The sequence below is a fragment of the Pseudochaenichthys georgianus genome, chromosome 16 (genome assembly GCF_902827115.2).
Source record: "Pseudochaenichthys georgianus chromosome 16, fPseGeo1.2, whole genome shotgun sequence".
Taxonomy (NCBI): Eukaryota; Metazoa; Chordata; class Actinopteri; order Perciformes; family Channichthyidae; genus Pseudochaenichthys; species Pseudochaenichthys georgianus.
In genome coordinates this window covers 46,937,585-46,954,888 of record NC_047518.2, presented here as the reverse complement: position 1 = coordinate 46,954,888, position 17,304 = coordinate 46,937,585, and the positions used below count along the sequence as shown (strand labels likewise).

The 17,304-nt window shown below is 40.6% G+C and overlaps 1 protein-coding gene and 1 pseudogene across 1 annotated transcript in view; both read right to left on the bottom strand.

The window, feature by feature from the left end:
* LOC117460744 (gastrula zinc finger protein XlCGF57.1-like) overlaps window positions 1-10,204 on the bottom strand; it is a 109,354-nt pseudogene extending 99,150 nt beyond the window's left edge.
* LOC139435428 (zinc finger protein 501-like) overlaps window positions 728-17,304 on the bottom strand; it is a 64,965-nt gene continuing 48,388 nt past the window's right edge. Inside the window, exon 2 of the mRNA XM_071206098.1 lies at window positions 728-3,613. Coding sequence (XP_071062199.1) covers window positions 2,544-3,613 — 1,070 coding nt within the window. The 3' untranslated portion in view covers window positions 728-2,543. The remainder of the gene's footprint in view (window positions 3,614-17,304) is intronic.

Genomic DNA, 17,304 nt, shown 5'->3' with positions numbered 1-17,304 from the left:
GTAACAGTACTTCAAAAGTTACTAAGAAATGGTCGGATAAAGCAGGATTATGCGGTTCAACTAATAGTTGCTCAATTTCAATACCATAAGTCAGAACAAGGTCGAGAGTGTGATTATAGCAGTGGGTTCGTTTATTTACACTCTGACAGAAACCAACAGAATCTAATATAGAGTTAAATGCAACAGTAAGGCATGAATATTAAAGTCACCTACGATAATTACTTTATCTGTTTTAAGTACCAACGTTGAGAAGTCAGAGAATTCTGATAAGATGTTCTAATATCTTAAGAGAAGAGCTTGAATATATATAAAAAAAAAAAAAATACAATCTCTTTTGGCTCCTTCCTGTCTGGGTCTTTCTTGGCTTTGCTATCTTCTAGCTCTATTCAGGTTTTTGGAGTGTTTTTCTAGCTCTATCCCTGATCATTTTCAGTGCCTGAAGGCTCTATGCGGACTATCTTCTGGTTCTCCTCTGGATCCATCCACTATGTCTTATCTCTGTCCAGTCAATTACACTTGTGTTACTGGAGCAGGTAAAGCATACAACAGATACTTTCAGCATTATCGGAGCACGCAGTGGAAGCTTGGATGAAACACAGCGGACTTCTAAACAATGAACACCCACAACTTGGGAGAAATAAAGTTGGGTTTTATGCGTTCTAATATTGCAATGCAAACCCATGATGTAATGACAGTCATTCAGAATAATTGAGTCATTGAATGCTCATTTCAGTCGATTTAATCAAACAAAACACAAACATATTGGACATGGCATCAAGACTGTAACCTCTTCACCTTCTGTTGAAATAGTCAATTACTAGCCTTATCTCACACATTGCTGTTTTGAATCACTAATATGTGGATGACAGTTGAACTGCATGATGTAACATGTATGCTATCTTCTGGAAAGAAGACGTATCGCTCTGTTGGCCTTGTTTAGACAACAAAAACAGAGTGAAGCTCTCATTTCATCAACAATCTTTGAGTACAGACACCGTCCTGCAGAGAGTACACAACCCAACAGCACGTTGTTGGTCTAGCATCACTTTACAAAACGTTTGCATTAAGACACTAAGACTAGCTGGTCCCTTGTAAAGGTGAGTCCACCTTAAATGAGCAGTGGGTGATCAGCAGGTGAAAGGCAGGACACGGGAACTTGGTCCTGAGGAGATGTAATGATTATTAAACAAGAAATAGTGGAGTCAAGGGGTCGAAGAAATGAACATTTGTGATTATTAGCGAATCTGTTGCAGGTGGGTGAAAACAGGCTTAGGGAGTAACGTATTACATGTAACGGCATTAGGATACAAATGTATTCCCTAACCAACACACTTGGTCTTTTTAAGGCGAGACACCCCAGGTGAATAGGGTAATTTGTTTAACTTACAGTTATCAGCTAGAAATTTCTCCAGTTCATTACTTACAATAACGCAATTGTTTTTTGTATTACAAGTATTCTGAAATAGCATGTTTAAATATGCAAATGATCCATTATTTCATTAAATATGCACATATTTTAACACATTTCAGGAATCGAAATCTGAACTTTGGATAAAGCCAGGTTCAAAATGCTTGTTTCATTTTGTAGTCATATTAGTATCTAAGGCTTTTACAGAAGGGATTTGGATATCTCTTTTTATCACTCCATAAATCAGAAAATACTGTCAACAGCCCTAAAATATCAATTTTCGCCATGTTTTTAGGTATACAATGTTGTATAATGCAGGCTATGAATGATATATGAATAAACCCTTCTGTAAAAGACTTCATAATATTGATAGGAATATAACTGGAAGGTTTGGTGTATAGTGCTACTGAAATTGACATTTTGAACTCGGAGTAGGAGAAGAAACTCATTTTGAGAAAACGACCTTTAAAGATTGCAGTGAGGCGCTAGCTAAACCCTCCTGTTCATTGGATGACAGCTTGCGCATCGACGCACTCCATGAAGGTATTTCATGTTCGGGGTCATTTGTTTTTTGTATAACCTTGCTTCGTGCAAGTGACAATTGTTGTCGTCTTCACTGCGAACGTTTTTTCGCCGTTCTTTTGCCATTTTGAGATTTCAATTTCTAGCGGAAAGCTAACCAGGAAGTGTTTTAGCACACCACGTGACGCATCTGAACAAATCACGCAGATTGGCAGAAATTGAGATGGCCAATGAGATTTTGTTTCTTGGTTTAAGACCCCTTTGTGCTCTCACGATTGGTTGCTGATACAAAGGAAATGACCATATTTGGATCCAATGCGATTGTGCAGGAGAGTCACAGCTTTCCAACGATATCTCTGATGACATGGTGCACACAGCGGTCGCGGTACTTAATGTTACGTTAGAATGCAAATAGACAAACTATAGTAAAATAAACCTTTAAATGTGTATTTTGTATGTTTTCCTTCCAAAAGCCTGAAAGAAAACATGTTATAGAATCAAAATAGCACAAAATCTCAAAATTGACCAGTATTTGAAAAATGATGTTTTTGCCAGCCGTGTCTCGCCTTAAACGATTACGCCATTTAAATCTTTTGTCACAAACTTTGCAGATCTATTTTCCCTCTCCTGTGTGGACTCTCATGTGTCTCTTTAAATCTCCACTCCGTGAAAAAGATTTCTTACAGACTGAGCAGGTGAATGGTTTCTCTCCTGTGTGGATTAGCATGTGTGCCTTTAAACTTCCACTACATCGAAAAGCTTTCTTACAGACTGTACAGGTGAATGGTTTCTCTCCTGTGTGGACTCTCATGTGTTCCTTTAAACCTCCACTACATCGAAAAGCTTTCTTACAGACTGTACAGGTGAATGGTTTCTCTCCTGTGTGGACTCTCATGTGTATCTTCAAACGTTCAATTTGTGAAAAAGCTTTCTTACAGACTGAGCAGCTGTGTGGTTTCTCTCCTGTGTGGATTCTCATGTGCCTCTTTAAATGTACACTACATGAAAAAGCTTTCTTACAGACTGAGCAGCTGAATGGTTTCTCTCCTGTGTGGACTCTCATGTGGTCCTTTAAACTTCCACTTTGTGAAAAAGCTTTCTTACAGACTGAGCAGGTGAATGGTTTCTCTCCTGTGTGGATTCTCATGTGTACCTTTAAACTTCCATTCTGTGAAAAAACTTTCTTACAGACTGAGCAGCTGAATGGTTTCTTTTCAGCACTATGTTGTGGATCACTGACAGATTCATGTCTATTTTTCAGTGAGTTTGAGCCTGATGCAGGTTCTCTGGTCTCTTTCCAATCAGCACTGTCTTCAGTGTCAGGTTCAGAAGAGTCTTCAGTGTGGTCCTCAGTCTTTGGTTGCAAACTGCTCTCTGGATCTGAGTTCCTGGCTGGTTCTGGTCCTCGACAGTCATCTCCATCAGCTTCTGTTTCCATGTGTTTAGTTTGTCTTTGACGAGGCTGAGAGGACTGAGGTTTCTCTTCATCATCTTCACTCTTCACAGGGTCAGGAGTGAAAGCGGACTTGGTGATATCAGCCTCCTCCAGCTCCTGAAGCTGCTCTCCCTCCTGTTCCTGCTTAATGTGTGGGGGGGGCTCTGGGTCCTCCTGGTCCAGACTGGTGCTGCACTCCTGCTGGTCAGGGAGAAGCTCTTCTTTAACCACCACCAGCTGCTGGACATCTGCAGGACACACAGTCAGAACAAACTGTTAAGTGTTAGCATTTAAAAACCTCATCACCATTACAATGGGAGACATTTTGCAGCCCTAATTAATGCCTTTGTTTTTATATTTTCACATTATCTTTCTTAGTCCCACCTATTGTGTTTATTTGTTGGCTCAAGTCACCTCATGTAGCCCAGCCCCTTTCCACTTCCAGTTCAAGTTCAAAATGTAAAAGGGTTTTTTCTTCTGGCGTAGCACTAGCCGCAATGTAAACAATGAATTGTATTTGGGATCGTTCACAGATACACTACTCCTACAGTATAGAATGAAAATACTCTGTTCTCATTCAATGTTTTTTGCTTATTTTAATTAGTTTCTACTTTGCAGATTAACACTGAAGACAACAAAACTATGAAAGAACACATATGGAATTATCTAGTTAATAAAAAAGTGTTAAAAACAAATCAAGAATATGATTTTTGTTTTAGATCCTTCAAAGTAGCCCCTTTTGCCTTGATGACAGCTTTGCTTACTCTTGGCTTCTCTCAGTCAGCTTCATGAGGTCGTCACCTGGAATGGTTTTCTATTAACAGGTGTGCCTTGTCAAGAGTCAATGTGTGGAATGACTTGCCTTCTGAATGCGTTTGAGACCATCAGTTGTGTTGTGCAGAGGTAGAGATAGTGCACAGTGGAAAGCCCTATTTGACTGCTGTTGTAATTAGGGATCGACCGATATGGCTTTTTCAAGGCCGATACCGATTATTAGTAATCAAGGAGACCGATAACCGATATTTGGAACCAATATACACTTTCAGTAAAATCAGAAAATATATAGTGTCAAAATGTAGAATAACACAAACTCCAACACAACTTCTTTGAAATGCATTTAAGCATATATTGTGTTAAATTAACTTTTAAACATCTTACAACTGGTTTCCTCTCTGTGCCCTTTTCTTTAGTGCAGCCATCTGCTATGAGTTAGAGAGACAAGAAGTGGGGCTGCAGGCTGACATGCTTAACTAACAATAATGCTTAATTTATTATATCAAACCAATGCCTGTCTATCTAGCATAAAATCCCAATAAGCTGCTAGCAACTGCAAAACACTAGTGCTAGCTAATGTTTTGCAAACTATTAAAAGTGAGGCTATTACAGTAGACCTAACGTTAGTCTAGTAGCCTCACTTCTAATATTTTGCTAAACATTTGCTAAATACATGTTGATTAGCTAATGAGCTTCACATATCAACCTGAAAAACTGCGAGGCTCCACTCGCAGCCCCCCCTCCGCACTAGTGTTAATTTCGTTGACTAAAACTATGACGAAATATGTTCGTCAACGACCTTTTTTTCCATGACGAAAACGAGACGATGAAGAGACGGCACCGACGGCAGTAAACAATAACTGTAATGAAATCATCATGTAATATCGTTGACGAAAAGTGACGAGACGAAAATGTAGTTTACTAAATAAAAACTATGACAAAATCTCTCTTTACTTTCGTTGACGAAAAATGAGGAGACGAAATATTATCAAAGATAACGTTAAATCTCTGATAGTCAGTTTTTCTCCCAGCAGTTCCATTTCCGGTGCTGCGCTGGGCAGCAGCTGTTTCTGTGCTGCGCGCGGCGGTACATTTGAATTACACCGGGCAGCGGCGCAATATTAACTGTCAGGAAGACTCGGGTCTAACTCGTGGTCTAACTAACCTTATTTAACAGAAAATAAAATGGCAACAACAGGGCTTAGGAGCAGTGGTCGCGTTAACCGAATACCCCCCCGTCAGCGCGAGTGAGTGATACATTGTGCACTCGACGGATAATAATGGATTATGACGGAAATGTTACGATCCTGTCCGTCAAAATGACTGACAACGAAAAAGTCTAAAGCCACCACTGCTTGGGAGAAAGAAACGATGTGATATTTGGGCCCATTTTCGCTACAATGAGGCGGAGAAAAAAAGCGAATGCATTGTTTTATCAGAAGGGAAGCTGGTACAAACACCACAAACCTGACCAGATACTCTCTGCAAAGCTTCTTAATCATTCAACCTGTGTTTTTCATCAAATAAGGACAAGATCATCTTATTTATTTATATACTAAAATGACAAATTATTGGTTTTGGCTAGACTAGTTTGACTGAAATGTTCTATATAATCTGATGACTAAAAAAGACTCAACCGTTTTCATTGACAAAAAGTAGACTAAAATAATTAGTTTTCTTTGACTAAAATAAGACTAAAATGCTCAGACTTTTAGTCGACTAAAACTTGACTAAAATGTTTACTGTTTTAGTCGACTAAAACTTGACTAAATAAAAACAGGATGAAGGTGACTAAATATGAGTAAAACTAAAAAGGAAATTTAACACAGGACTAAGACTAAAACTAAATTAAAAAATAGCTGACGAAATTAACACTACTCCGCACCACAGTTACTCCGCTGCACGCACCCCCAACTCTGACTGACTTCCCGCGTCCCTGTGTAACTGGGAAGCTGATGCAATTGGATCAATAGATCGTGCTGTTTTTGCAACTTCAGCATAGGGGATTGGGATGTTTATTGAACTTCGGCTTTCAACTGATTTACCTTCGAAACACATGTATGGCTCTGCCGCTCAGCGCTGCTGCTTGCCTCTGTCTGTGTTCTTCGCACCTGCCTGTAATCTGAGAAGGTCCCGCCTCTATGGCAGGCTCCCGCCCGGAAAATCTTCAGTGTTGATTGACACTTCAGTAATAGCCTATCAGATAGCGCTGTGGGCGGGACATTGCTCGTGTACAGAGAGTGGTGACTGCAGCCAGAGAAACGGCCGCATCAGAACCAAAGCGTTATCGGCAATTTTATAAAAAAAGGCAGATACCGATAATCGGTCAAATGCGGAATATCGGCCCGATAATCGGTCAACCCCTAGTTGTAATCCATATTATAGCAAGAACGACTCAACTCAGTAAAGAGAAGCGACCGTCCATCATCACTTTAAGAAATGAAGGCCAGTCGATCCGGAAAATGTCAAGAACTTTGAATGTATCCTCAAGTGCAGTCGCAAAAACCATGGAACGCTATGATGAGACTGGCTCTCATGAGGACCCCCCCGGGAAAGGAAGAGCAAGAGTTACCTCTGCTCAGAGGATAAACACATCAGAGTTACCAGCCTCAGAAACCGCAAATCAAAGCACCTCAGATTAGAGCCCACTTAAATGATCACAGAGCTCAAGTAGCAGACAATCTCAACATCCACTGTTCAGAGGAGACTGCGTGAATCAGGCCTTCAAGGTCCAATTGCTGCAAAGATCCACTACTGAGGATGAATAACAAGAAGAAGAGAATTGTTTGGGCCAAGAAACACAAGGATTGGACATTAGACAGTGGAAATCTGTACTTTGGCCTGATGGGTCCAAATGAGAGATTTTTGGTTCCAACCTCTGTGTCTTTGTGAGACGCAGAGAAGGTGAGCGGATGGTTTCTGCATGAGTGGTACCCACCGTGAAGCATGGAGGAGGGGGTGAGATGGTGGGGGGGCTTTACTGGTGTCACTGTTGGTGATTTATTCAGAGTTCAAGGCACCCTTAACCAGCATGGCTACCACAGCATTCTGCAGTAGCCAGCAAAATATAAATCATATTCTGGATTTGTTAACACTTTTTTGTTAACTAGATCATTCCAGTTAAAGGTGGGGTAGGTAAGTTTGAGAAACCGGCTCGAGATACACTTGTTATATTCCATGGAATGCTCTTAACATCCCGATAGCAATGAATATCTTAAGTGCTTTGTGTATTTTCAAATTCTAGCACCCTCGAGCTGTTTTCTCCAAAATTACCTACACCACCTTTAATGTGTTCTTTTATGGTTTTGATGTCTTCAGTATAAATCTAGAAAGTAGAACCAATTTAAATAAATAAAAAACTTTGAAAGAGAAGATGTGTCCAAAGTTTTGACTGCGACTAATACTAGTGTATATCTCTCTCAAAATATATATATTCTGTGTATATATATATATATATATATATACACAGAATATCTTATAAATACATGTTGGCAATATTTGATTGATTGATGAGATTTTAAATTCATTTATATTAATGTTTTAATTACTTAATGACCTTTGTACTAGTTCCCCTATTCTTTATCAAGTAACATTTTAGATGTGTTTAATTGATTATTGAACATATTTATTAGGGATGCTCCGATCGCCAATTTTGGGGCCAATCGCCGGAATCAGTATCGGCCGATACCGCTCACCGATCAGATCGAGTGGGCGGGGCCTATGGGGATCTTCCATTTAAAGTGATGTTTAAAACTCAGTTAATGGGCTCATTCACTGGAGCTTCCACAAACAACAACCAACATAATTATTACATTCAAATGAAGTACATTATTCAGGTTTACATTAACTGTGGATAAGAACACGGGAGAGATGAGCGGAAGCGCTCTCTCTCTCCCTCTCTCCATCTCTCTCTCTCTCCTCTCTCCTCTCTCTCCTCTCTCTCTCTCCCTTTCTCTCTCTCCCTCTCTCTCTCTCCCCATCTCTCTGTCTCTCCCTTTCTCTCTCTCTCTCCCCTGTCAGTATCTCATGCAGCTCACTGATCCAGTGATGAGTGACCCGACAGTGAAGAATCAACATATGTATAACTAGTTTAGCTTGTTCCAGAGGTAGATCAAATAGCTAAGTGTGTTAGGTCTAACTCTGTGTGTGTTTCGCTCCGCTCACCGGTCCGTCACAGCGGGTGGAGCTGCAGGATTTCTGCTTCACACACGTTGCATACCGCTCTTTTATTGTCCTTTTTGGACACCTTAAAATGCTGCCAGACCGGTGAAGCCATTTTGGTGAGCTTGTTTTGCCGCGCACAGAGAAAAGTGTCATGTATTTTACGTCATCATTTTACGTTATGTGATCGGCTCTCGCGATCGGCATTTTTAGAGAGCCCGATCGATCGGTAGAGTGTGAGTATCGGCCGATATCGATCGGTAGCCGATCGATCGGAGCATCCCTAATATTTATTCATTGATTTCTTTATGAATTATTCTCCCATAATTTGAATTAATCCAAAGTATTTGTTTTTATTTGCTTTTACACATTTAAAAAGAAAAAGTGAATAAAGAAGCACATTAAAACTAAAGTATCAATGTATGTCACATTTAACCAACTACAGTGGAGTGCACCAGCTGGGCGTAAACTGGGCGTAACTCTACGTCCGTCGTAGAACCGAAGGTTAAGACCAACTTATGACTAGTGCACCACTTAGACTCAAGCCCTGTATGCGTTGCGCCCGGGTGTAACTTTTACGCCAAGTATGGAGCAGGCGTAAATCGGAAAGACAGACTAGTATCCATAGTAACGTAAAACAGGCAAGAAGGATAATAACGATGGCAGGGCGTCTTGTTTACATGTTTAACAATGCAAGGGCATTAAGAAGAGAAAGAGTCGTCCGTGATCGAACAAACCCACTGGACATCTATTCAGTGAACTGATAGAGAGGTTTCGTTTCGGCAGACAAGCCCTTTTGATTTAATCGAGGAGATCTCCCCTCAACTCCAGCACGGATCAGACCGAAACGCTGCGCTCTCCCCAACCTTGCAGGTGCTGATTGCGCTCAGATTCTACGCGAACGGGGCCTTTCAAAATACTGTGGGAGACATGATTAATGTTCATCGCACAACTGCATGTCGGGCTATAAGACAAGTTTCATTGGCCCTCCAGCACCGCCTTAGGAACTATATTCACCTACCCACACAAGAAGAAGCAGCGAAATCCAGGCAAGATCTTTTGTTAAAATCAGGTATACCTGGTATTGTCGGATGCATCGACGGGACTCATGTTCGCATTCAGGCCCCCTCTGAACATGAGTATTTGTATGTTAATAGAAAGGGTTACCATTCTATAAATGTTCAAATTGTGTGCAACTCGGACATGGGCATTGTCGACCTCGTTGCAAGATGGCCTGGGTCGACCCATGATGCTCGCATCCTGAGAGAGAGCGCCCTTCAACGGGAATTTGAGGCAGGGAGAGTGAATGGCCCGAGACTAGTCAGGCTTGGTGCACTCGGTGTAAATTCGAATCACTAAGTCGGACGTAGCTAAGCCCGACGTTAGAGTTAAGCCCTACTTTTTTACGCCCAGCTGGTGCACTCCACTCCTAGTGCCCACATGCATGGGTCATATTTAAATCAGTACATTAAATGGCATATTATTCAATGTATGTATTTTTATAAATATATTTATTTTGGTAGGTTTGCTCTTCTGTAATACATTTTAATTATTATAATAAAGTACATGTGTCTAATAATACTTACATACTTTTACTTAAATAAGATATGAATGCAGCACTTTAACTTGTAATGGAGTATTTTCACAGTGTGGTGTTTGTACTTTTACTTCAGGATCTGCTACCTGCAGCAAGTGCTGATAAAGGGTCTAAAGTGTTATTAATGTGATAATAAAGTGCTACTGAAGAGTGTAAAGTGTTAATTAAGGGTAAAGGGAACAGACCTGCTCTGTGGATCCGAAGCTGAGGCTGTAAAACAGCGTCCAGTAGCTTCTGGAGTCTCTTGTTCTCCTCTTTGGAAAGAAACAGCTCCTCCTCGAGCTCTGCTATTGTTTGTTCAAACAGAGCAAATGTCTCTTCATTAGCAGCAGTGACTCGCTGCTTCTTCAACGACAGCAGCATTTGGACTTTACTCATGTTTCCTAGATCACCTTTTCCTGCAGACTCCGTTAAACACACCGTTTCTCTCTGCATCAAACTCTCAATCTGACTAGTGTTGCTAACGTGTTTCCAGCTAGCATGCTAAGCTAGCTCCTGTAGTCCGAGGTAAACGCTCCAGAAAAAGAGCACACAGTCCATTCGGAGGTTTATCCAGACACACAGATGATGGATCAGTAGAGCTGGAGCTCACACACACTTTCTCAGGAACACACAGAGAGAGAGAACCGTAGCGAGGAGACGCCACGTGGATCAAGGTTCTTCTTCTTCGTCTTCTTCTCTCGGTTTTTGGCGGATTGCAAACAGCGTTCAGGTGCATTCCGCCACCTACTGTACAAGAGAGTGTATCACCATATCATCCTATCAGCACTTGTGGAATTATACCATTGTGTTGTTTACGTTGTTTTAAATTCTTCCAATCAATCCTGTTCCACTCAAATACTTAAGAATGGCCTTCCTGCCTCTCTTACCCCCTCACCTTCTGTTCCCAGTGTCTCCATCAGGCTCCACTCCCTTCCTGGTAGCTCTGAACCCCTTTAAAATGTTACACATCTTTCTGACATTATTCGTGTAAAACAACTTTTAAATCTGATTCTTACTTTTAGAGATATTAAACATTGTTCACACCTTGGTACAGAGGCCTTCTTCAGATGTTAACATTAACTGAGTGCGTGATGTCACAGCTAGAGGGTAAGACATCTTGAAATTTGTCTTCATATTTTTTTTTAAACTGCCATAATTCCCAAACCCTACATTCCTGAGACATAATGTATCATGACAAACGTAGGAAAACATCTCGTAGCTTGAAAAAAGACAAATAATTAAGCAATAATAATTAAACAAAATGCCTCTTGAGGGCATGAAGTGACAACAACTGTCAACATGCCTCCATTAAAGCCCATTGTAATGTCAGGCTGATATTTGCTCACGGCAGCAGCCGCACACCTTTAGTTAAACTGCCAAAAAGGCCACATTATTAATTAATCATCAGACTACATTACTATTTTAATAGTAAAACAATAAAAGCAATGAATGATAACACTTTACTTTATTCAACATAAAACCAAATGAACCTTAATAAGATATGGATATTAAGAAGGCCTTCAAAAGTGATACTGATGTATTGATGAAAGGCCGGCATTTTTTACGTTTGCTTACCGAATAATGTAGAATCTCGCAAATATGCAAAAAACAACATAGTATAGTATTTGGAATATATGCAAAAAAAGACATACTGTAGCATAGCATGTCCAAACTTCGCACAAAAACAGCATAATATAGTACGTTGAATGCAGGCAAAAAAACACAGAATACTTTAGTCTGTCAGAAATATGAAAAACAACATATATGTCCAAGAAATATGTTGAAAATATGTAAAAGCAAAAACCACAAAAAAACAGGTTTGGTTCTTTGATCAAATATTTCCTCAACAGAATCATAAAGCTGGACTGAGTTTGATTAAGGGGAGGTTATAGTTTAACTTAAGTAAATAAGTTAAACTAAGTTTCTCTATAACATGTGATGACGATGATCTGAAAATATCTAAAAGGGAAATGTGTCTCGTAAGCAGAGCGATCAGTGTTGGGTACCTTTAACCAATAGTATAGTACCAACAGTGAATCACATTGTGTATTCATACAAGTAAGTAATGACATAGTGTGGGTCCAACAATAATCACTTGCACTTTCATTATGTTGCTACATTCCCACAGGTATGTTGATGTGTTTGTGGAGCTTAAACAGCTTTTCATTGGTTCATAAAGGTCTCGTAGAGCTGTAGTTGGAAGAGCAGATCTCCTGACAGATGAATACAGATGAAGAAGCCAGGATATTACTGCAGGCAGGAACTTGTTTCTGTACAACAAATCAGATTTAGATCTGCAATCACTGAAGTGTCCTCTGTGGTCTCTGTAGCATGGAGTCCCGCTGCCCTCTGGTGGCTGACAGAGGAAGTGCAGAATGCATTTCCTTTTATTTCCCTCTCATTTGTTTACCTGCCAAATCCAGAACTGGAAACACATTAAACATCATAATGTCGGTATTCAGCGTGAGAAAAACATAGTGTACAACATTTTATTCAACACAACCTTTTATCTTATTCCTGTAGGAATAGTTGTTGTTGATCAACTTTTCATTATCAACTATTTTCTACCAGTAGAAATGCCTGACAGAGGATTTGCAGTCTTCCCTTGGTTGGTTTTGAACTAGGGTATTTGGACTGTTGGTAAAACAAGCTGTATAGTATTTCACATTTGAAGCTCAGGGAAATTGCAAAAGGCGTTTTAAACTATTTTCTGAAATGCTATAAACAAAAATGTTTAATCGAGGGAGGAGCCTGTGAGTAATTGGTAATAAATCATTACTCCTCGAAGTCCAGTCAGTGTTGCTGGACTTTTCCAAAGCCTCTGAGAAACCAAAAGACCTGTGATGATTTTCTTTTGGCACTAGAAAATGTTGTGGCCGTTTGTCTGACTGAATGCTGACGTTACGTGTTTACTCAGTAGGGTGTTTGTCAGCACTTCACATCAGAAACAATTCAGAGATAATTCCCCCGGGGGATTTTCTGACAACACTCTCACTCCATAATCGTCCAGGAGCGACGTTTGGTCAGTGTCCGTGGCGTGCAGTTGTGACGCTCCTAGGCTCCTTCAGCTTCATAAAGGGACTAGTGTTGTCACGATACCAACATTTTGGTTTCGATACCGAAAAGAGTTCCCTTTGCTTTTACTCGGATGGTTTCTGATCCGAATGGCAGATACCTGATTGTTATTGGCATGATATATGACACCCCTGTTCTACTTGTGAATGTGTACGCCCCAAACTGGGATGATGTGAATTTTTTTCGGCAGCTCTTTTCTAACCTTCCTGACATGTCCTCACACTTCCTTATCTTAGGTGGTGACTTTAATTGTTGGCTTAGCCCACAGCTGGACCGCTCCTCCAAGAAGACTGTTACGACTTCGGGGTCTGCTAAGACGATTAGAGACTTCATGAGTGAGCTTGCAATAACGGATCCCTGGCGCTTCTTTAACCCCACCGGTAAAGCATACTCCTTTTTTTCCCATGTTCACCATACGTTTACTCGGATAGACTACTTTATGGTAGATGACAGACTTCTCCCTTCCGTGAGCTCCTGTTCATATGAAACTACAGTTATTTCGGATCATGCCCCTGTCGTAAAGAGTATCAGATTTAAGGGTTCTGTACGCACGCAAACCCCATGGCGTTTAAATACGCATTTGCTTTCGGATGAACATTTTACAGAGCTGATTTCCAACCAAACAGACATATTTCTTAGCATTAACAAGACTCCGGACATTTCTGCATCTGTGTTATGGGAGACATTGAAAGCTTATATTAGAGGGCAAATTATTTCCTATGTTAGCCATGAGAGGAAACAGAAAAGAGAGAGATTAACTGAACTAACGAGGTGTATTCCTCAACTCGATGACCTCTATTCCGTTTCACCAACTCCAGATGTGTATAAGGAAGGCCTCATTCTTCAATCGTAATTTAATACGCTGACAGCAGACCAGGCTGCTGCACTTCTTCGTAAGGCTAGAAGTCATTATTACGAACAGGGTGACAAAGCTGGCAGATTGGCACATCAATTACGACAGAATGTTGCCTCTTACCAGATTCCCAGAATCCAAACATCCTCGGACATTACGATCGATCCACAAAGAATTAATGATGAGTTTAGAGACTATTATACTTCGTTATAAAGATCTGAAACCAGCTCAGACACGCAGGATTTGGACAATTTTTTTACCGCCCTCGAAGTCCCTTTGATACATCCTGATATGACTGAGGATTTGGAGAAGCCAGTAACTGTTGTCGAACTCTCCGTTGCTATTGCATCGATGCAAAGCGGAAAATCTCCGGGGCCGGACGTAATGTACACAAATCTTCTATTTGTGCTAGGCATGGACTGATTCAGTGCAAAGTAGTGCATCACACACACTTCACTAAGCTCAGGCTCTCTACAATATATAAGGAAGTGGACCCAACTTGTGACAGATGTAGCCAAGCACCGGCGAGTCACGCACACATGTTCTGGTCTTGTCCGGTCTTACACTCTTATTGGACTGACATCTTTAGATCACTGTCAGAAATTACTGGAAAACCGGTCGCTCCTAATGCTATGACCGCACTGCTTAGTGTAACCCCACCCACATGGTCACTCTCTTCTCTGGAGACAGCCTTCATAGCCTTTGTTACCTTACTAGCCAGACGCCTGATATTGCTCATGTGGAAGTCTCCAACATCCCCTTCACACACCTCGTGGTTAAAAGAAGTCCTAAATTCAGCCAAACTCGAGAAAATAAGGTGCATACTGAGGGGCTCCTTGGGGAAATTCCACAAGATGTGGAACCCTTTCTACAAGTATATACGGGAGCTGGACATGCCGGATGTCTCTGTACAATAGGGTGGTGGACCTGCGGTGTTAAACTGTGATTAGCGGCTGACTGACCAACAAGTGCTGTGTTTTTATTTGATTTGATATATTTGGTCTTTTTGTTCCATTTATACTCATTATTTGATCTCTAAATTGCATTATGGTATTAATAATGGACTTAGACTCAGAGCCTTTTGATTCTGTCTTTGTTTTTTTATCCTGTCGGACTCAAATCACACTGTTGTCATCCTAACTTGTTTGCCAACTGCTATTGCGTTGTCTGTCTGGCTGTTTGTTGATACAAAAAAAGTAAAAAAAAAGAACAACAAAATATAGCTAATTCTCTTGCAGATTGTCTCATTTGATAATGAATGTAACGTTTATATAGGGGAACTACACTGTTAGCAGTAACTTGGTATGCATGTATTTCATGTTAGCTTAGCTTCTTAGCCTGAGCTAGCTCTGTTTACTTCCAGTTCGGAGGCAGCAGGTCCCGCCTCGGCTCCGCCTCTTTGCCCTTATTTGGAGCAGGCGGGATTAGACTCTGATGTCGCTGTCAAGCCGTTAGTGGCCGACTCCGCCCACTAAGGGCTTCTCTGCAGAATGCTATGGGTGACGTCACGGACACTACGTCCGTTTATATATACAGTCTATGGTAGCACCACGCTCACGTTAGCCTATTAGCTCAAATTAGCTATTTATGATCACATTAATAAATCATATAACACAAATAGCCAATTACACAAAAAACATGTTGCTGTGAGCATTAAACGACTAACATTAAACTAAACAAACACAACAGAACGTTATTGTCCTAATAAAATAATAACATACATTTTGTCCACCGACATAATACAATAGCACCTTGCTCTCAAAAGATCCTCACGCGGTATGAGAATCTCCCACAATCCATTGCGGTAACAAAGCTACAGTAATGCAGGCACGCGTTTGTAACACCAGATGGCGTAATTCTCCAATTTAACCAGGATGTTACACCACCCCTTATAACTCGGTTACACGCGCACACTAAAACATTCCACAATCTTAACGCTCGAGCTGTGCGATGGTTCAATCTTCTTAAGAGCAGTTCTGAGTAGATTCTATAATAGGAAGAACAGGTTTAAAAATGTTAGGAGAGCTGCCAGAGTAAGAGTATGGAAGAAAAATATCTAAACGATGATTAGATTAAAAGCATTATAAATATATTAGTCAGTTAATATTCATGCAAACTCATGCCTCTGTGCCTCCAGGGAAGAAAGGAAAAGTCCTTTAGGCGAAGACAGAATACTTTCTATGTTTAATTCTCTGAGCTGTCAGCACTGCCTTAAAAACAAGATTGGTTCTTATCTCCCGAAGTAAAAGGGTATAGGATGTTTGACGTTTTCATATATTGTACATACTGTTTAGTACGTAGAGAAGCCAAACAAACAAAGTCCATGGTTGCAGTCGGATAATCCAAAAATCAGCTCCTAAATTCTAACCCTATCGTCTATTCCTTGACCTCTGAGTGAAACGTCACGGGGTTAAGGGATAGTGGATAGGAGAATTCAAAAGGACTTAGGAGAAGAGACTGCGGTACTTTAGAGAATCGAATGCACTTTCACTATCCCACGTGTTTATGATGCGCCAGCGGACGTCCTGAATGTGCGTCTGCTGCTGTGGGGAAACCATGGAAACTACAGTTTTCTATACAGCGGACTACAACATGGATGTTCAATAAGAACGAGGGACTACTGTAAACTCATCTAGAGACTCTGCACCGTGCTCTGATGCTGCTGCTTTGCTTTATGAACGTGGACAACAGAGAAACATATTCTTCATGACCAAAGTTGGAATTGAAATAAAAAGGAAAGTGAAACTTATGCTCGTCTCCCTCTCCCTCCGATCCACATTAATACAAATGATCCCAATACGTATGATCAACACACTCTCACTCCCTAAGCGTCCAATAGCGACGTTTGGTCAGTGTCCGTGGCGGAGAATTGTACACCCGGAAGTAAATATTCCTCTTACTGTCGATTGATTTTACAGTGATATCTGCACTACTCATCGACTAACACACACCAGAGTATCCTTGTTGATTACACAACATTGATTGGTTTAAATTGTGTGCAATGCTTTTGTATTTTTCCCCTTCGATTCGGAGAAACAAATATTTTTTCTGAGTAAAGGATGGCAGAAGACACTACACTACCCAGAATCCCCAGCTATCGTTTGGACTACACCATGTGCTCTGTTTGACAAACCCCGTTTTTTTCACCATTCATTCCGATGGCTGGCGTCACAAGATCTTCAAATTTCTCCCTGCAGAAAAAGAAAACATGGCCGAAATTCGTTTTATTCTCGGTAGAAAATGCCTATTTTAAAGTTAGTTTGGCCATTAAAATGCATTTTGATGTCATTTGATGCGAGAAATATGAGTTGTTATTTCAGATTATGTGTGCAGTGGATTTACATGATCTTTAGTTTGCTAGTTATTACGAAGATTACTTCAGGAAATCGCGACGTTTTCATTGTTACCAAGGTGGTTGCTAGGGACGCTGCTATCGATATTATATCTGTTATGTTGTGTAACTGTTTAATGGTGTTATCTTTATTGCTACCCCCTTC